General features: G+C 41.5%; 3 protein-coding genes across 6 annotated transcripts in view; 2 read left to right on the top strand and 1 right to left on the bottom strand.

Moving 5' to 3' along the window:
- Positions 1-3,495, top strand: part of ankrd13c (ankyrin repeat domain 13C) — a 57,089-nt gene extending 53,594 nt beyond the window's left edge. For both annotated transcript variants that reach the window (XM_039000962.1, XM_039000961.1), the window contains 4 exons: positions 416-495; positions 1,181-1,279; positions 1,657-1,757; positions 1,901-3,495. In XM_039000962.1, coding sequence (XP_038856890.1) covers positions 416-495; positions 1,181-1,279; positions 1,657-1,757; positions 1,901-2,031 — 411 coding nt within the window. In that variant the 3' untranslated portion in view covers positions 2,032-3,495. The remainder of the gene's footprint in view (positions 1-415; positions 496-1,180; positions 1,280-1,656; positions 1,758-1,900) is intronic.
- A 73-nt stretch (positions 3,496-3,568) lies between these two features.
- LOC120053745 (serine/arginine-rich splicing factor 11-like) lies at positions 3,569-10,702 on the bottom strand. 2 transcript variants are annotated; one of them, XM_039000963.1, is made up of 12 exons: positions 10,294-10,702; positions 9,262-9,395; positions 7,302-7,411; positions 7,076-7,162; positions 6,881-6,930; positions 6,469-6,599; positions 6,183-6,264; positions 5,858-5,971; positions 5,664-5,753; positions 4,918-5,007; positions 4,637-4,802; positions 3,569-4,464 (listed from the first exon to the last, which is right to left on the bottom strand). In XM_039000963.1, exons 1-12 carry the CDS (start codon positions 10,404-10,406, stop codon positions 4,240-4,242), a joined length of 1,392 nt encoding a protein of 463 aa, XP_038856891.1. In that variant the 5' UTR covers positions 10,407-10,702; the 3' UTR covers positions 3,569-4,239. The 2 variants fall into 2 exon arrangements, with proteins under 2 accessions (XP_038856891.1, XP_038856892.1); XM_039000964.1 differs by lacking the exons at positions 9,262-9,395; positions 10,294-10,702 and adding an exon at positions 7,653-7,772.
- A 375-nt stretch (positions 10,703-11,077) lies between these two features.
- Positions 11,078-21,079, top strand: part of LOC120053746 (xyloside xylosyltransferase 1-like) — a 105,340-nt gene continuing 95,338 nt past the window's right edge. The window contains exons 1-3 of one of the 2 annotated variants that reach the window (XM_039000965.1): positions 11,078-11,400; positions 11,621-11,702; positions 12,281-12,976. In XM_039000965.1, the coding sequence (XP_038856893.1) occupies positions 12,455-12,976 (522 nt within the window). In that variant the 5' untranslated portion in view covers positions 11,078-11,400; positions 11,621-11,702; positions 12,281-12,454. The remainder of the gene's footprint in view (positions 11,401-11,620; positions 11,703-12,280; positions 12,977-21,079) is intronic. The other variant, XM_039000966.1, reaches the window with a different exon arrangement.

Below are 21,079 nucleotides of genomic sequence, written 5' to 3'. Positions count from 1 at the left end.
CTCCCCAATTAAGGTGCCACCAACCTCCTGTGGTGTGAGTAATTAAGCTGGTTACTTATAATATGATTGTAAGCAAAGATATGGTCCGACCTCAACGATCGTCACTCCCGTCCTCAGCATCCTACATCTCATTTACTTCAGGTGGATACAGGCAAAATCTTACAAACAATTTAGGAAAAAATTAAGTGTTTTCGAGAAAAGCATACATTTTTTTTTTTTTCGAGAAAAGCATACATTTTTTTTTTTTTTTTTTTTTACTTTTAGTGTACAGTTTTTTTTCGCTGACCGTGTTTTTGTTTGTGTTCTTTGTAGTCCGTATGTTATCTAGCACTTTTTTATGTTTGACTTTGTTCTGTGTAGCTTTGTGTTGCCAGCTGTCTGTCCTTGCCAATCATTTGGGTTTCCATCTTTTTAGCCTGTGAGGCGACAGTCACTAACTGCACCTTCACCCAACACTATCTCCTGGGAGGAATATATCAACGCAGAGAACGGAAAGTATGTATGACAATTACTTTTTCACTTCTCACCACACTTCACAAGTTCACTTTCACGCGCACTCTGACTCATTGTTAGTGTCATGTCTGTCTACATACAGGGTTAAATGAAGGACAGACAGATGGATCACTTATGCACAGTTGCGACAGGGAGGGTGGGTGGATAGTTCTATTTAAAGCCAATCCTCTTACTTCATCAGTTAAAGCTGTGGAGAGCTGTTCTACTTTCTGTTGGAGAAACCTGCCCCTTGAACTGTCAAGTTCAGCTGTCTTGTTACATTGGCTTGATGGGGTTTCATTAGTTTCCACTAGCTTCCACAGCCAAAGTCAAAATTGGAAAAAATAAATAAATAATGGGTGGTCTTAATTTAAGGTTAGTGTTAGGCATAAGGTTAGCAGTGTGGTTAAGGTTAGGGTTAGACTTCAAATAATATTTTAAGAAGATAAATTGTAGAAATGGGCAGAGTTTGACTTTGAGGGTAGAGAAGCTAGTGTTGACCGTTTTTTATTTATTTAATTGTGAAATTTTTTAGATGTCACTGAAGTGCAGAGCTTCTATACACTCCCTTCAGTCATTTCACTTTCAGGACCACAGTAAGACTTTCTTCCTTTCTTTTCTTTCAAAAGTATTTACCTCATTTTCACCTCATTTTCTGACAGACATTTTCCCTCTTTTTCTCCTTCAGAGCGCCTCATCTAGGAAGAGAGCTGGTATGCAAGGAGAGCAAGAAGAATTTCAAAGCGACCGTAGCCATGAGTCAAGACTTCCCGCTGGGCATTGAATCGTAAGTCTTCTCTTCGATCTCCCCCAGACGACCTTTAAGTCTAGCCAGACAGCAGTAGTTGCCAAATGGGATCATTTACTAATTTTAATAACATTTCATAATAAAAATTCACGAAGTATTGATATCTGAGATTAAGCTTGTATGAAGTGAATCTAGTTTTTGCTTATTCTAGGCTAAATAGGTTGATTGACACAAAGTGCCTGATAGCCTCCTTTTTTTGTGGTGTGCGGAGACCTCGTTCTCTCATTATTATTATCCCCATCACTAATTGAATGTGGCAGTGAATGTAGCCTGCAGTACTCTCTGGCATGAAGTGATGCATGAAATCCATTCTTTATTGAGTGAGAATGAAATACCTTTTTGTTGTTTATTTTCAGGTTATTAAACGTTCTGGAGGTGATCGCACCCTTCAAGCACTTTAATAAACTCAGAGAGTTTGTTCAAATGAAACTCCCACCTGGTTTCCCTGTCAAGCTGGGTAAGTACTATCGTATACTGCTTTGTCAGTGGTAAACGTATTGTACAGTAAAAGAGATCCAGTTGGATGTATACTGACTGGCTGACCAGATTTATTTCCTGATGATGTTATAACATGTTTCCCTTTGTCGTTTCCCCACACAGATATCCCTGTCTTTCCAACCATTACGGCCACGGTGACTTTTCAAGAGTTCCGCTACGACGAGTTTGAGCAGTCCATCTTCACCATTCCCAATGAGTACAAAGAGGACCCCAGCCGCTTCCCTGACCTTTAACCCCTTCGGCTGGACACTGGAAAGTGGTCACCTATGAAAAGGCATTGATATTTCATCAAATTGTCGTAGGAGAACAAAAATAAATTGAATGTGTGAGATTTTAAATGGAAGTGAAAATATGTTGTGCATGTAATGTTTATAAAGGGATTATGGTTAACTGACCTGTAGTAAAGCACTGAATTCACTGTATGGGACGTATGTGAAGAATAATAAATACTGTTCCACTGTAAACAACAAGTAGCTACTATCCAGAGCTTTGTTTGGAGTAGCGTCATTGAACTTTGGGCACTGTTTAGATGCACTACAGCCAGTCCGTACTGGGCTGAGTTGGCCTGGGCAGCAGAGGTGGCGGACCTACTGCACCAGTCGATACTCAACCCTTTGGAACATCATCTGAAACACATCCACCTGGAAGCAATGCTAGGAATTTTAATTGTACTAGAGCGGAGTTGTCTTCTATTTGACTGGCAGCAAGCGTGGCATTAAGTTATTACAAGCCTTGTTTTCATATTTTACCTAAACTATGTAACAGACTACACTTCAGTTAATGAAAATGAACCAGGAGGTGTAAATTGTTTGAGATTACAAGTTATCTGTAGATGATTAGGTACGAAATGAAGTACAAGTATGAAAAACCAGGCCTTTCCCTGCGCAAGGTGTAAATACCTCTTTTTATGATTGTATTTTTGTTAATATGGGAGTAGAGGTCTTCTATGACAGGAAGTTTCATGCAAAGGTTAGTTGATGTTATTTCTCCCATGAGGTCATTGATTTGTATCGTGGTGGCAATGGATATTTTTGTACATAGAATATTGGGCTGGTGAAAGTCTCTCCAATTCTTAGTTTTTTTTGTCTTTGTCAGACTGAAGTCAAGTCTTAGTTGACATCTTCCTTGCATACCTATGTGTGAGCCAAGTGTACAAAGCATCTTACATCCTTGAGTTTTGTGTCCAAGGACTGGACTATTTGGCAGTTAGGATTTCAGGAGTGTTCATGTGTTTCAAGAACAGTTTGTCAAGTCCTGTTTGCAAGAATGTTGCTCTTTAGTTGAGGTCAAATCCAACAATAAGCTCAACTATGCCTTTCTTCAGGAATGAAATGGGACTTCGCTGAAGTGGTTCTGCTGGGTGCAACAGGGTTCACTGAGCTGGAGGGTTATCAATTCAGCACCAGTAGACATGGCAGACTGCTTTGTACTCTGACAAATTTTCTATTTACATTGATCGGTGGCCTATTGACATAGCCAGTGTTTATCAAGCTTCCACGTACTACTGGTTAGTGCTGCAAATGGAAGTGTGCTTTCTTCACTTTGTGTGCTGAATGTTTTTACTTCTGACTCTAGCAGCCAGGCCCTAATGTACACATGCATTTTCATGTCAGCTGTACAGCAATAGACCTTGTAAAAGCCTGCCACACTATTTTCATATGAAAAAAGTACTCAAATAAAAAGTTCACATATCTCAATGAACTTGTGTACCATTTGTTTATCATGCATTTCAAAACTGGTGCAGGTTATTGAACATATCCCACCACACAACCATGTTGACCAAGTTTTATTAGATCCTTTGTAAAACATGTTGCAGACAGTACAGGGTGTTCATCATAATCCACAAACACTCATTTTGATCTACAGTATATCGTCACAGGGGTGGGAGGGTATGACTGGACACAACAGTATTAAATACTTAACAGAGGTCAATTTATCAGGATTCTAACAAAGAATAGAAAGCTGCACTGCACCAAAAACAGAATGGTACCAGGATAAATATGATTAACAGTGAGTAAGCTGGGGACTAAACCCTGTCCTGTAAAATGTAAATATACACCATTTCAGAGAGTCATTTTAGGAGAAAACAGTTCCTCTACGTTCAAGATGAATAAAATCTTAGAGGACAAAAATAGAAAACGCTTTCAAAACTTCTCACATTCAACAGGCCCTTCAACTTAAAAGTACAGCAATGTGGCATTTTTTTTTTTAAACTGTCATATTTTACAAAAAAGGTACTCATTTGGGCCAAATTCCTACACATGCTCACTGGTGAAGTCCACTACAGAAATAAACTGGCTATTCCAAACAGAACAAGATTTTCCCTAACCGGTCTCTAAAATGCAACTCCAATAAGACTACAAAACAGCAGACACCTGCAAGTATTAATTTAAGGTTTTGAGTGATCCATGATGTCATCTGGCTGGGTCTCTCTGGTGCACTCAGTCACTCATCTCCATGTCGTCCTCATCATGGTGGTCATCTCCGTTCTGTTTGGACTTCTTGCCGCTCTCCTCTGCAGGCTTCTTTTCAGACTCCTCCCGGGGCTTAGGGGATGACGCCGAATCAGAGTTGCTCTTCCTCTCTTCTTCCTCTACCTCTTTTCCACTGTCATAGCCCTGCTCCTCCTCATCATAATCCCTGGTCACCTGCAAGAGCAAAGAGCTCTGAACAACAAAATGAATGGAAAATGAAACAGGTCAGTTAGGACATGACATTCAGGGTCGGTTTTCCCCGGACACAGTTTAAGGCTAGTCCTGGCTAAAAACCTATTTTGATAGACATTTAACTGATGTTAGAATGAGATGTGTTAATGAGGGAAAGTCAGTGGTTGCACACCTTGACATCTCCTTTCTCGCTGTCAGATTTACAGTCGTGGTCCTTCTCCTGGTCTTTGCTCTTCTTGCTGGTGGATCGTTCTCTTTCGTCTCGGCCTCTGACCTCTTTCCTCTCGCGATCCCTGTCCTTCTCTCGCTCTTTGTCCTTCTTTTTGTCCTTCTTGTGCCTGTGGGGGGACAAGAACCATTGTATTTAAACAGACAGGTATACCTACAGATTACTGCACTGTGGAGTCCAGTGTGGTTCTGAACCAGGAGGACCATCTCATGTATCACACTCACCTTCTAGGGGAAGGGGACCTGGACAGTTTCCTCTTTGGGGACCTGGACTTCTTTGGTGACCGAGAGGCACTGCGGCTTCTTCTACGTCTCCTGTTGAAGACCAGATAGAGATGCGAAGGAAACCAATGAATTACAATATGAGAAACGGTTTTCCTTCACAAAATGTTTATTTAAGCATGTTAAAAAACAGCTTTGTTAGAATGGTGTGGGCGTATACAGGACATTAAAAATATCTATGCGAGTAGACCACTGATTGGCCAGGTCATCCTCAGGAGGGTGATATCCTCTGAGGAAATAGCAAGCATTTTTTTAACGGTCTGTTTGAAATGCATGTCTGAGGTGGTTTTTTTCTTTCCAATTCATGCTTTGGCCACAAATACGAGTCAACAACATTATTTGGGTTTGAGTTAACAGGATTAACTTTTAAAAGTGAGATTGTCCCTGGACAGTTACTTTAATCCTATATTCCACTGGTTGTTTTTGGATTCCTGAAAAGGTCTAGAATATCAAGCGGGATCAATGCATTTAGGTCAAGCTAACAATATAATTTTTTTTAGCAGCCGCTCTTATCCAAAGCGATGTACAGTAGTGAGACCATACATTTTCATACTTTCCCCACCGCGGGAATCGAACCCACAACCCTGGCATTGCAAGCGCCATGCTCTACCAACTGAGCCACACAGGACCATTGATTACCATGATTAACCATCATACCAGCAGACTCCTCCTGTATTTAAACCACTCACCGACTGACGCTTCGAGACCTCCTGGTACTGCTGTAGCTCTTAGGCGGCGTCTTGGAGCGCTTCTTAGATTTCTCCTCTTTCTTCTTATCCCTACAGGAAAAACAAAGGCAAACAATGTATTGAAGGAATCCTGATACAGGTACATCATGCATTTTCCTGACCCCTGCTGTGAATAAAACACTAGATGGACACACCTGGATTTGCTGCGTCTGCCCCTCTCTCTGGAGTGGGACTTCCTTCTGCGGGGGCTCTTCGACCGCCTCCAGCTCCTCGAGTGCGACCTCCGTCGAGACCTGCTCTTCGATCGCCTGCAATCAGATCAAAAGGTAAAAAAAAAAAAAAAACTCAGCTGTCCCAACTAATCTATGCAAAAAAACAAAAAAACTCAGCTGTCCCAACTAATCTATGCACTCAACTCAAGTTTGCCAATATCAACTCATGAATATACTGGTAAAGTGGGGCTAACATTCAGCACATGCCCAAAATTGCTGAATGTTAGCAGTTTCATCAGTGGCACACCTGTGACGAGAGCGAGACCTGGACCTCCTCCGCCTTGACCGAGAGCTGGAGCGGGAATGTTTGCGCTTGTCGTCTTTCTTATCTGCAATGACATTTACCAGTAAAAAAAAAAAAAAAAAAGGTTCAGGAAACTCCAATGTAACACAAATCTGAAAATAAACATTACCCTTACAACGACAATGCCTGCAGATGCAAGGAAGAGCACAATAGAGGATAGGAATGAGTCAGTCAAAATACAAGGGTAATACTGCAAATATAAAAGTGGTCTAAATTAGTGAGAACTCACTTCCAGGCTCGATAGCTGCAGAGATGAGGGACTGGGCCTCTCTGACCCTCTTCATGGCAGCCTCAATCTCCTTATTGGAGTCATTCTTCATACCATGATTAACCATCATACCAGCAGCCATTGGATTCATCCTGCAATGGTCAAAATAATAGCAATAAGTGCCATTTAGCAGACACTTTTATCCAAAGCAACTTAGTCATACATGCACACATTTTACATATGGCTGGCCCCAGAAATCGAACCCACAACCCTGATTGTGCAAGCGCCATGCTCTACCAATGGAGCCATACAGAATGACCAAATAAAACCCAGTTAGTCACACAGAAATAATGCAGATGACTTCACCACATATTCAATAACAACTGTTTGAATAATATTCTTTAGACTGGTTAGAATTGGGAGTGATACTTACTTAGTAGGATCCATGGATTGCATAAGCTTCAGAAAGTCAGCAGAGAGGGCCTAAAACAGAGAACACAAATGCATAGCTATATAAATGTGATAATTCCACCAATAGGTTATCAGAAAAGGTGTTATGCTGTTAATGTTATAACCTAGAGCTGTTTTAAAAGTACAAAGAGTAGTGTAGAAAGTAGCCATGTCCAACCTGAGGGTTCATGTTGCCAGACATGCCCATGGCAACCATGGGATCCATGTTGGGATTTCCAAGAGCTGAAAGGGGCACACCTCCCATCTGCCAGAACAAGGGATACATATTAGACAAATCGTCTTTTCAGCTACTTTTTTGCTGTGAAGAAAATGGGGCCTTACATGGTTACAGTTAATAGGTCTCAATACAACACCAATAGATGCAGTCCCTGCAAAACACTTACAGACGCCAAATGATTTGGAGTGGGGAGAAGGCCCCCTCCAGGCATGCATCCTGCCACAGCGTTCGCTGGTGCCAGCAGTGACAGAGCTTTAGACTCATCAGGAATCACTCCTGGAGAAAAACACAGAATCAGTACAGGTCTCCGCAAACATACACCACACTCAAACAGAGCCACAGACAGACCACCTCAGGCTAACTACTCTTACTACAATAGATATGTAGCAAGATATACATTCCATTTTGTGATGTCTGAAAATGTTGGTCGCTGACTTGTTTAGTATGATTTCAGAATACTACTACGAGAACAAAGTCACAATACACACTGTGGTCAACACTGCCAAGATTGTATCACCTGTACTTGTTTTTTAAGTCATGAACCAAACGTAAGCAAGCACAGCCGGTTGTCCAGTGGGATGTGCTCTCAAGTTTCATTAGATGTTTTATGAACAAGCGATACGCGTCGGCTGCTTCGCTACAAAGCACACAAAAACATCAAGATACACAAAACAAAGTTCATGATTTTGGCGTCAACAGCAGGGAACAGTTCATTACTTTTGCCTCAAACACTTACCATTACAATAAATTAAAAAAAAAAAAAAAATGCTCAACCAAATTCTGTTTTCTGGGCTTTTGCTGATGGCTTCTTTCTTCCAAAGAGCCTACGACACTTGACTGGCTACTGTATTCACCAGGTACAGTGTTGTAAAGTTTAACTTAACTTGCAACTTACAGAAATGCTGACAAGGAAAAAAACACAAGTACAGAGTAGGCTCTTATAAATAACGGAAAATTCCAGCAAAAGGCCGAATACAATGGTGCCCAATGCTGAAGGAGAATCTTATACAATAGTTAAATAAAAGGAAAATCTTATGAGATGATCCATGGGTGTGCAATCTGAAATTAAGCTAATTTCAAATCAAACAACTTTTCATATTTACAGAGAAATGACAGAAAGGACACTTGAGAAACAGGATAAGCTGCAGAAGACAAAACTGTTGGGTGGCATTTTCAGCAGGGCCTGGTATATAGGGCTGGCTGAACCAGGAAAAAGAACTGTAAAACACAACAACAAAAAGAAAAACCACTGTTAAACGTTTGTCTTACTGAACCCTTTCAGAGTCAAGTGGAGAGGATCATTATAAAGCATTTCACTGCAACAACCAGAGTTATTTTACCTGCAGTATATGTGGGAATGGAGATACACATATATAAAAGGACTGAAACACAGCTATTCAAATTGGATGGGTTAAGGTAAAAAAAAGAAGATACGCATGTGAATCTTCATAATCATGACCAAAATGGTGTTCAGAATCTTCCAGGACTGTAGCTAGAATTAACTAAATTGATGTAGACCTAGTACTATACAAATCTACTCTGGCATGCACAGCTGCAATTAGTTAATTTACCTTTGCATGCTTCCTTTAGCTGATCAAATGCAAACCCACTACTGATTGTGACCTTCATCAAACTTTAAATCTCTTAAGTGTCCAGATTTGAGATTGTTGATATGCGGGACAGGGCGAGCCCTCAGGCCCTGCTATTGCTATGGTTCATTGAGTGGTTACCCTTATAATGAAAAGAATGCCTTGGACATAGAGAAAGAGAGTTAATCTTTACAGCAGAACAGTGGGAAGGGACTCGTGAGCCGAGTGGCCATTTATTTGTCTAATATCCTGATGGTTGTAGAGGACCCTTTTCAGTCAGCATGGAAGGGATTCTGCAAATGCCTTGTCCACTATGAAAACCACAACACAAATGACAGAGAGAGAAGTTTAAAAAAAATAAAAATATGCTAGAACAGCAAGATTACACATATTCCCCTTTTACCCCTAGTATATTTCCAAATTTTTTGCAACAATCCAAATAGTGTATGGTTTTGGATGTAGCATCGGGTTTGGTTAAGCTTTGTTAGTTCATATAGTATGTTGGAAAACATTAGAAGTTGGACAAAGATCACCAACCTTCTGCAAATGGGACAACAATCAGGGCTCTGTCCACGAAGACGGTGTTGGTCAGATGCTGGGACACTCCAACCGACTCCGTCTCAAGGAACTTTACAAAACAGACACGTGAAGTCACAGGCAAGGGAGATTCACTGGAAGAAAATACAAATTTGTTGTGCAAGAAATACAAAGATTCTCGACATAAGGTAACAGAAACAAAGTTCTAACAATGGTTAATATAGCTTATTCGTGAAAACATAAATGCTCACTAATCACTTTTCTAATGAAGCATCTTGTATGCTACAATTGGGAAGAGATGAAAAAACATATCTCTTGCAGTCTTTTCTTTGCCACGAGAGATTCAGAGGGATGATCAAGAAGTCTCCTAATTCCTACCTTAACTGCAGTGCAGCCAGGTGTAATTCGACAGGTGAAAAACAGCAAAGCACAGAACACATAAATTAGGCTAGCTCCTACTACCCTGCCCGGTTATTTCATAGCATGGCGAGGGTAATTCAAAGATTCAAAACAGCTTCTGCTTCCAGTTTGTTTGGTCAACTCAGGAGATTATATTAAATAACGAAAAACAACAATTAACAGATTAATATTATAACAATTAATTAAATATTCTAATTAACGTTATATGGATCAACTAACGTTACCATTGACTGCACTGCAGGCCTGCTTTGTTTTTCGGTGGTTGGTATAATTTAGCTAGTTTACTAGCTAGCCAATGTTCCATATAGGTAGTGTGGGCAAGAGTTCGTATATATCGTCTATATAAAAATTGATGCAACAGCATTTACTACAAAATTAACTAGTTAACCATCATCCATCGTTAACTAACTAACGTTAGCTAGCTAAATTGCGAGCGTAGAAAAGTAACGTTAGGCGCGAGCTAGAGTGGCGCAAGTGTGCTATGCTAGTTAAGGTATACTATGGCCGCACAGGCCCCAAACAGCACTATGACCATTTAAAATTATTATTGAAAATGTAGCTAGCTATGTCGCTAGCCAGCTAACTACATTGTTTCATATTCAGAATACTCACTCGGGTGGAAATAACTTAAGCTCTTCAATATTTCCCAGAAATCCGAAGAGAGTTCTCATCTGTTCGGAGGTGGTGCTCGGAGACACATTTGTCACTTGAATAACGTTCGTCATTTTCCACGACTAGTTTGTCAATTTGAAACGCACAAAGTCAAGCTAGATGTAAGATCCCAGCTAAATTAGCATCTAAAGAACTTAAATTAGAATTGTGCTGTCAAACAACTAGCTAGCTGCTACACACAATTGAATTCCCACCGCCATTAGCTAGAATATATTGTAGCTAGGTCTTCTTGATTCAGTCATATGATATTGCCATACCCGCCCTCCGTATGATAGGCGTGGCAGTGCTGACGTACCAACAGTACGGCAAATTCTGTTTTTCAAAATAAATTGTTCCCCAATTTACCATTAACTGTTCTTGTACACGGTTTCACTTATAGTAGCTACTTAGATACCACTTTGTGCGTTTTGTCAGGTTTCGAAAACAGTCGGCGGAAGAAGCAATGAACTGATGCTGCGTTCAAAACAACTGGATGTCAATGATATTTAGGTCGGAAAATCGGAGCTCTAAAAAGAGCACCCGCATTCCTGACTTGGAATTCCGAGTTGGATAACCGTTCAAAACGATTTTTCCTATTTGGAGCTCGTTTTTTCCCGACGTCCCAGTTGACTGGAAGTCACTGACGTCGGAGATTGCCGAGACGCCAGTTGTTATGAACGCGGCATCAATCTAGGGGAGTGATTTAAACGTCATCACCGGAAGTGGCATTTAGATTAGTGTGACAAGCTAGCTACAAAACATCTTATCTATAGTCTGAATACCAATTTTATGCAAATGTTTATTTTTATTTCAAGTTGACAAGCTATATAGTCACCAGGGGAATAATTTGCCGTGCTCGTGACATGTATTTTGTCTGTAAAAACCTGTTGCTTCCAAAATGTGCATCTTTAACAGAGCTAGTGTTAGCTAGCTTGATAATACTGTACCACAGAACAATGAGGTTAGGTTATACACATCTTTGACTGTACTCTCGTTGGTACCAGTCTGCCTGCTCCAACTCAGCTGTCACAACTTTCTCTGTATCGAGAGTTCTCCAACACCAACATGGTGAGTTAATACATGTGTACTGTTTTCTTGTTCTTTACTGTTGCATGGCTACACTCCGTCACAAACAAGTCATTGGAGGAAGGATTATTCTGTTTTAGTTCGGTCTGAACGTTAATACACATCGCTTGCGGTACGATTTTGGAAGCATAAGGACCTTATTTCATATCAGCAAGAAACAATTTAGAAAAAATAAAACGTTATTGATACACCTTTTTTATAGGGTTGGAGTTCCTACATGACTATATCTCCATGTTTACAGCCCGTGTTTACAGATGACAGACAAGAGGGACCATTTGTTCTAAGTAGGTATCTCGCATGTTCTGAAATGTGTTGTCACTGAAAAATACTGTCGGCTCCAACTGTGGTAAAGCCGGTTAAAACAATCTATAGTGTGTATTTAGCATGTGAAATAACTTTTGATGTGATATGAAAGTAAAGGGATTTTTTTCTTGAACCGTATTTGAGAAATTATTCACGTTTAAATGGAGTATTTGGCTGTTTTGTCTGCCAGAGGCAGTCTACTGCTGGAAATAAAATGTAAGGTCCTTGGAGCTTCAGGAGTAATGGTAACGTTAGGCTCCTTAAGAGTACATCTTGGACTAGGTCATTGCATGCTGAATAACATGGTAGCCAAATGCAAGCATTGGAAGACACTGTTGGAGATTTTCATGCAAATCTTTTCAAACTCAGCTTAGCTCTTCACACTGTCTGTTGCAAGAATTGCTGTGTTAATTATTTTTTAAGAACATGACTTAGCTACTTTATTCTGGATGCATTTATTTTGCATTAGCTACACCACATTTCTTTCATGTGAAAATAATGAACACTTTGTACATTTCAACTAAGGTAGACTGACCTTAGTAATTCATTCCTTTTATAGGAAAAGGACTTCTCAACCTTGTCAGGGTGTGGACAAGACTAGTAAATTAATGGCTCCTTTCTGAAACCAACACTGCACAATAAGGATCCAGCATGTTAAACTCAGGGTTCATCCCCATATTCTTCAAGCTGAGACAATAACAGAGCTTCTGCATTCATCTGTGGGAGTCACAGCATGGGTATCCTGAGGGTTCTAGTCAACACTATGGGTAGAGTCAGCACCTTCAGGTCCTATCAGTTTGTCCTCCTCCTCACGGCAGCGCTGGCCGTTGTAGCCTTCTACTTCTTTGGGTCGGAGAGGCATGATTTCTCCAGCACCACCAAGCGCATCAAGCAGACCCAGGCCAGCCACAACACCAACCGGAACGATGCAGACCTTTCCTTGGACACCAGGCTGGTGCACCCTGAGGGAGGAGAGTTGGAGAGGGATGGAGAGGAGGGTGAAGTCAGGGCTAGGAGGGCAGACAGTGGGCATGAGGTCAGCCAGTACTACCATGCCCTCATGATGTTCACGAAGGTGGACAAGAGCCGAAGCTTGCAGGAGAAGTTCCGGGTGGCCATGTTATCCATGGCGAAATACAGCCTCTTCCTGGACAAAGAGGTGCTTGTCCTTCATTTTGTGAGCGACGAGGCCAGCCGAGAGCTGGGCGAGAGGATGCTCCCGGAGCTGCTCCTCGTCGGAACTTTTCAGTATGAGGTAAGTCTGTTTGGAGCCCTGATGCATCTCTTACCAGGATTACCACTCACCGGTCAGTATGTGTGCTTGTGTTAAATGGAATGTTAGTCCTAAACTGTGGAGTCTAGAGTTTGAACCATTAAAAAATTAGGCTTAATCCCTCACCTGGCAAACACAAGCTTTGTTTGGAGGAGCGTACTGGTAGGTAATTGCACAAATGCACTGTGAATAGTTTAACACAGGGGGGCAGTGTTGCCTTTCCAAAACATCTTAGTTTAGACATCCCCCTCTGCTTTATTTTCTCCAACTGAAATTAGACTTCTGCTTTTAACCCAACCCCTGACAGATACACACACTTCTTTCGGTCTATCTCCGTCTATGTATACTATACAGTGCATTCAGAAAGTATTCAAACACCTTGACTTTTTCCACTCTTACATTACAGCCTTATTCTAAAGTTTATTAATTCCTCAGTCTACACACAATACCACTGACAAAGTGACAAGTTTTAGAAATGTTTGCAAATGTATTAAAAATTAAACATACCTTATTTACAACTTGATTGGAGTCCACCAGTGCTAAATTCAATTGATTATACATGATTTGGAAAGGCACTCACCAGTCTATATAAGGTCCCACAGTTGACAGTGCATGTCAGAGCAAAAACCAAGCCATGAGGTCAAAGGAATTGTCTGTAGAGGGCAGAGACAGAATTGTTTCAAGGCACACCTGGGGAAGGGTACCAAAACATTTCTGCAGCGTTGAAGATCCCAAAGAACACAGTGGCCGCCATCATTCTTAAAATGGAAGAAGTTTGGAACCACCAAGACTTTTCCTAGAGCTGGCCACCCAGCCAAACTGCGCAATCGGGGGAGAAGGGCCTTGGTCAGGGAGGTGACGAACCCGATGGTCACTTTGACAGAGCTCCAGAGTTCCTCTGGAGATGGGAGAACCTTCCAGAAGGACAATCATCTCTGCAGCACTCCACCAAATCAGGCCTTTATGGTAATGGCCAGATGGAAGCCACTCCTCAGTAAAAGGCACATGACAGCCCGCTTAGAGATTGCCAAATGGCACCTAAAGACAGACCATGAAAAACAAGATTCTCTGGTCTGATGAAACCAAGATTGAACTCTTTGGTCTGAATGCCAAGCATCACGCCTGAAGGAAACCTGGTACCATCCCTACGGTGAAGCATGGTAGTGGCAGCATCATACTGTTGGGATGTTTTTCAGCGGCAGGGACTGGAAGACTACTCAGGATTGACAAAGATTAACAGAGCAAAGTACAGAGATCCTTGATGAAAAACTGCTCCCAAGCGCTCAGGACCTCAGACTGGGGTGTAGTTTCACCTTCCAACAGGACAACAACCCAAGCACAAAGCCAAGACAACACAGGAGTGGCTTCGGAAACAAGTCTCTGAATGTCCTTTGTAGTTCCAAACTTCCATATAAGAATGGAGGCCACTGTGTTCTTGGGGACCTTCAGTGCTGCGGAGATTGTTCGGTGCCTTGCCACAATCCTGTCCAAGTTGTAGAAACGTCTCAAGGATCATCAATGGAAACAGGATGCCCCTGAGCTCAATTTCGAGTCTCATACTTATGTAAATAAGCTATTCATGTTTTACATTTTTTATAGATTTGTAAACATTTCTAAACCTGTTTTTGCTTTGTCTTCATGGGGTATTGTGTGTAGATGAGGGAGAACTTTTTCATCCATTTTGGAATAAGGCTGTAAAGTAATAAAATGTGGAAAAAGTCAAGGGGTCTGAATACTTAGTCCATGCACATACAGTCCATGCATGGTCTTTAAGCGTGGTGAGAATGAAGGTGCAGTAATATAGGAATGGCTCTGTCATCGGTTTTTCTCTTTTCAATTAAAGTTGCATGCAATGAACAGGTACAAGTATCTATGTGTGCATAGAGCAGAATAATTACAGGATCTACATTTTCCTTTTGAAATTGAATATAGAAAGTGGTGTGTGTGTATATACAGTACCAGTCAACTTGACACATCTACTCATTCCAGGGTTTTTCTTTGTTTACTATTTTCTGCATTGTAGAATAATAGTGAAGACATCAACTTTGAAATAACACATGGAATCATGTAGTAACCAAAAAAGTGTTAAACAAATTAAAATATATTTTATATTTGAGATTCTTCAAAGTAGCCACCCTTTGTCTTGATGACAGCTTTGCACACTTTTGGCATTCTCTAAATCAGCTTCATGAGGTAGTCACCTGGAATGCATTTCAATTAACAGGTGTGCCTTGTTAAAAGTTAATTTGTGGAATTTCTTTCCTTAATGAGTTTGAGCCAATCAGTTGTTTTTTGACAAGGTGTCAGTGGTATACAGAAGATAGCCCTATTTGGTAAAAGACCAAGTCCATATTATGGCAAGAACAGCTCAAATAAGCAAAGAGAAGGTCTGCTGCAAAGAAACCACAACTAAAGGACACAAATAAGAGACTTGCGTTGGCCAAGAAACACGAGTAATGGACATTAGACCGGTGGAAATATGTCCTTTGGTCTGGAGTCCAAATTTGAGATTTTTGGATCCAATCGCCATGTCTTTGTGAGACACAGAGTAGGTGAACAGATGATCTCCGCATGTGTGGTTCCCACGCTGAAGCATGGAGGAGGAGGTGTGTGGGTGTGCTTTTCTGGTGACACTGTCAGTGATTTATTTAGAATTCAAGGCACACTTAACCAGCATGGTTACCACAGCATTCTGCAGCGATACGTGCCATCCCATCTGGTTTGCGCACAATGAACCAAAACACAACTCCAGGCTGTGTAAGGGCTATTTGACCAAGGAAAGGGATGGAGTACTGCATCAGATGACCTGGCCTCCATAATCACCAGACTTTTTTTTTGTTTACTACGTGATACCATATGTGTTATTTCAAAGTTGATGTCTTCACTATTATTCTACAATGTAGAAAATTGTCAAAATAAAGAAAAACCCTTGAATGAGTAGGTGTCCAAAAGTTTCATTGGTACTGTCTATATAGTGTCAGCTCATTCATGCAAACTAACCCGGTGGTTTCAAACACACAAAAATGAATATTCCACCACAGAAACAAATCACTCTCTCTATGACACGCACAGTCACTAATGGGATGGCTGTGAACTGTGATGGCATGTTGACATGGTTGTCTGCAAATCCTCACCTAATTTCTGTAATTATTAATCTCTCAGGAGGGCCAACATAGGACAGTGGTTATGTAAACCCTTTCGTGACTCCCTGACTGTTTAGTGACAACTGTCTGAGACCCCTGTGAACGAAACAAACAACTCCTACTATCCCACCGCCGGGGGCCATGCTCATTACAGCCTCTCTGACCCACACTCACATACACTCAGCAAAAAAAGAAACGTCCCAGTTTCAGGACCCTGTCTTTCAAAGAAAATTTGTAAAAAACCAAATAACTTCACAGATCTTCATTGTAAAGGGTTTAAACACTGTTTCCCATGCTTGATCAATGAACCATAAACAATTCAATTCACCTGTGGAACGGTTAAGACACTAACAGCTTACAGATGGTAGGCAATTAAGGTCACAGTTATGAAAAGTTAGGACACTAAAGAGGCCTTTCTACTGACTCTGAAAAACACCAAAAGAAAGATGCCCAGGTAACATCTCACAGCAAGAACTGGCAAATCTGGTGCAGTGCATGAAGAGGAGCACTGCAGTACTTAATGCAGCTGGTGTCCACACTTTTGATTTTGACCCCCCCTTTGTTCAGGGACACATTATTCAATTTCTGTTAGCCACATGTCTGTGGAACTTGTTTAGTTTGTCTCAGTTGTTGAATCTTATGTTCATACAAATATTTACACATGTTAAGTTTGCTGAAAATAAACGCAGTTGACAGTGAGAGGACGTTTCTTTTTTTTGCTGATTTTACATACAGACATGCATGCATGTATGTATGAGTTACACACTAACAAGCGTGTGTGTGCTTGCATCTGTGTATATGCTTGTGTGGCCTTGTTGACACTAGAGCAGTCCATGTGCTCTGAAGCAAAGTGTTTTTTGTTTTTCCTAGTCCCATGGGTTCTGGACAGATTTGTGTCTTTATGATTTGTTAGTCAATGCGTACAAGCATGGGACAGGACATGGGACTTTCCACGATGACCGTTGTTGGTTTACTGCAGGCTCTCATGACGTAGAGGGGTGACTGTCCGTGACCCTAGTCCCCCTGTTCAATGGACTGGAGTCAGCCAGCCAGGAAAAGCCGAGAGGAAGCTTTGCTCAATGTGGGCTTCCCTTCTCAAACCAGTGCAGCTGGACAAAACCAAATCGCTGGCAAAATTCTGTTCTTATTAATAGATTTGTATCTAACACTCAGTTTCTTGTCTTTTTGTATATTTTGAGTGTACTGTATCTAGCTAATGTTAGCTACATAGTTAGGCCTATATGGCTTTTTTAAAATTGGAAACATTCTTCTCAACAAAGCAGATGTTTGACTCTGATTTGGATAGGAAACTGTTATTATCTACCTAACAAGGTGACTGGAAAGCTGAGTAGATTTGACAAGGACCCTCAAGATCCTCAAAGTTCTGCAGCTGCACCATTGAGAGAATCTTGACTGGCTGCATCACCGCTTGGTATGGCAACTGCCTGGCATCCGACCTTAAGGCGCTACAGATACAGAGGGTAGTGCATATGGCCCAGTACATCACTGAGGCCGAGCTCCCTGACATCCAGGAACTCCATACCAGGCAGTGTGAGAGGAAGTCCCTAAAAATTGTCAAACTCCAGCCACCCAAGTCACAATCCTTGCTACCACGTGGCAAATAGTACCAGATCGCTGATTTTGGGATCAAAAGGCTCTTGAACTGTTAATCAAATGGCTACCCTGACTAAACTCAGCAAAACAAGAAACATCCTCTCACTGTCAACTGCTTTTATTTTCAGCAAACTTAACATGTGTAAATACTTGTATGAACATAACAATATTCAACTGAGACAAACTGAACAAGTTCCACAGACATGTGACTAACAGAAATTGAATAATGTGTCCTTGAACAAAGGGGGGGGGGGGTCAAAAGTAACAGTCAGTAGCTAGTGTGGCCACCAGCTGCATTAAGTACTGCAATGCATCTCCTCCTCATGGACTGCACCAGATTTGCCAGTTCTTGCTGTGAGATGTTACCACACTCTTCCACCAAAGCACCTGCAAGTTCCCGGACATTTCTCCAACAGGTCCCAGAGGTGCTCAATGGGATTGTGATCCGGGCTCTTCGCTGGCCATGGCAGAACACTGACATTCCTGTCTTGCAGAAAATCACGCACAGAATGAGCAGTATGGCATTGTCATGCTGGAGGTCATGTCAGGATGAGCCTGCAGGAAAGGTACCATATGAGGGAGGAGAATGTCTTCCCTGTAACACACAGCGTTGAGATTGCCTGCAATGACAACAAGCTCAGTCCGATGATGCTGTGACACACCACCCCAGACCATGACAGACCCTCCACCTCCAAATCGATCCCACTCCAGAGTACAGGCCTCGGTGTAACACTCATTCCTTCGACGATAATCACAAATCTGGCCATCACCCCTGCACTGTCTCTATGCGCACTCACTGGACTCGTCCCACATACTCACACATGCTACACTGACACCACAACGCGCACACACACTCACACACACACACCCACTACATACACTCACACACACAAAACATACACACATGCATATTAACACGACACACTACATACACTCACACACATAAAACACACACACATTCATATTGACACACACACTTTTTCCACACTTCACATACACCTCTGCTACTCTATCCTGATTGCCTAGTCACTTTTACCCCTAACTGCATCTACATATTACCTCAATTACAACCAAATACACTGAACAAAAATATTAATGCAAGATGTAAAGTGTTGTTCCCATCGCGCGTTTAGTCCAGTAATCCAAATGCACAACGCGTGAGCACTAAGTCCAGACAAAAAGTCAAAAAAGTTCTATTACAGTTCGTAGAAACATGTCAAACGATGTATAGAATCAATCTTTAGGATGTTTTTATCATAAGTCTTCAATAATGTTTCAACCGGACAATTCCTTTGTCTTTAGAAATGAAAAGGAACCGAGCTCGCTCTCACGGCCGCGCGCCTGACTGAGCTCATGGCATTCTGCCAGACCCCTTAGTCAAACAGCTCTTATTCTCTCCCCCTTCACAGTAGAAGCCTGAAACAAGGTTCTAAAGATGGTTGACATCTAGTGGAAGCCTTAGGAAGTGCAATCGGACCAAATTTACACTATCTTGGAAAGGCAAAGACTTGAAAACCTACAAACCTCAGATTTCCCACTTCCTGGTTGGATTTTTTTCTCAGGTTTTTGCCTGCCATATGAGTTCTGTTATACTCACAGACATCATTCAAACAGTTTTAGAAACTTCAGAGTGTTTTCTATCCAAATCTATTATATGCATATTCTAGCGTCTGGGCCTGAGTAGCAGACAGTTTACTCTGGGCACGCTTTTCATCGGAATGTGAAAATAGCACCCCTAGCCATAAGAAGTTAAACAGCTTAGAAAATTCCATAAAATGATGTCATGGCTTTAGAAGCTTCTGATAGGCTAATTGACATATTTTGAGGCCATTGGAGGTGTACCTGTGGATGTATTTCAAGGCCTACCTTCAAACTCAGTGCCTCTTTGCTTGATATCATGGGAAAATCAAAAGAAATCAGCCAAGACCTCAGAAAAAAAATGGTAGACCTCCACAAGTCTGGTTCATCCTTGGGAGCAATTTCCAAACGCCTGAAGGTACCACGTTCATCTGTACAAACAATAGTACGCAAGTATAAATGCCATGGGACCTCGCAGCCATCATATCGCTCAGGAAGGAGACGCATTCTGTCTCCTAGAGATGAACGTACTTTGGTGTGAAAAGTGCAAATCAATCCCAGAACAACAGCAAAGGACCATGTGAAGATGCTGGAGGGAACTGGTACAAAAGTATCTATATCCACAGTAAAACGAGTCCTATATCGACATAACCTGAAAAGCAGCTCAGCAAGGAAGAAGTCACTGCTCCAAAACCGCCATAAAAAAGCCAGACTACGGTTTGCAACTGCACATGGGACAAAGATCGTACTTTTTGCAGAAATGTCCTCTGGTCTGGTGAAATAAAAATAGAACTCTTTGGCCATAATGACCATCATTATGTTTGGAGGGAAAAGGGTGAGGCTTGCAAGCCGAAGAACACCATCCCAACCGTGAAGCACTGGGGTGGCAGCATCATGTTGTGGGGGTGCTTTGCTGCAGGAGGGACTGGTGCACTTCACAAAATAGATGGCATCATGAGGCAGGAAAATTATGTGGATATATTGAAGCAACAGCTCAAGACATCAGTCAGGAAGTTAAAGCTTGGTCGCAAATGGGTCTTCCAAATGGACAATGACCCCAAGCATACTTCCAAAGTTGTGGCAAAATGGCTTAAGGACAACAAAGTCAAGGTATTGGAGTGGCCATCACAAAGCCCTGACCTCAACCCTATAGAAAAATTGTGGGCAGAACTGAAAAAGCGTGTGCGAGCAAGGAGGCCTACAAATCTGACTCAGTTACACCAGCTCTGTCAGGAGGAATGGGCCAAAATTCACCCAACTTATTGTGGGAAGCTTGTGGAATGCTACCCAAAATCTTTGACCCAAGTTAAACAATTTAAAGGCAATGCTACCAAATACTAATTGAGTGTATGTAAACTTCTGACCCACTGGGAATGTGATGAAAGAAATAAAAGCTGAAATCAATCATTCTATCAACTATTATTCTGACATTTCACATTCTTAAAATAAAGTGGTGATCCTAACTGACCTAAGACAGTGAATTTTTACTTAATTTAAATGTCAGGAATTGTGAACAACTGAGTTTAAATGTATTTGGCTAAGGTGTATGTAAACTTCCGACCTCAACTCTATATGTCTGAGTCACTCAGATGGTGTAGCACGAAATTAGTTTTAAAACAGCACATTTTCTAAAGTTTTCAGTCAGCGAGCGCCCCATTGGCCACGCCCACCACCTAAGCCCCATTTTGATCCAGAAAAAAACCTTTTATGATACAGTAGGCAAGTTTTTTTTCTCTAATGCTTTCTTTTG

Source organism: Salvelinus namaycush, chromosome 9 (genome assembly GCF_016432855.1).
Source record: "Salvelinus namaycush isolate Seneca chromosome 9, SaNama_1.0, whole genome shotgun sequence".
In the NCBI taxonomy this organism is placed as follows: domain Eukaryota; kingdom Metazoa; phylum Chordata; class Actinopteri; order Salmoniformes; family Salmonidae; genus Salvelinus; species Salvelinus namaycush.
This window is presented reverse-complemented; position numbering and strand designations above follow the sequence as displayed.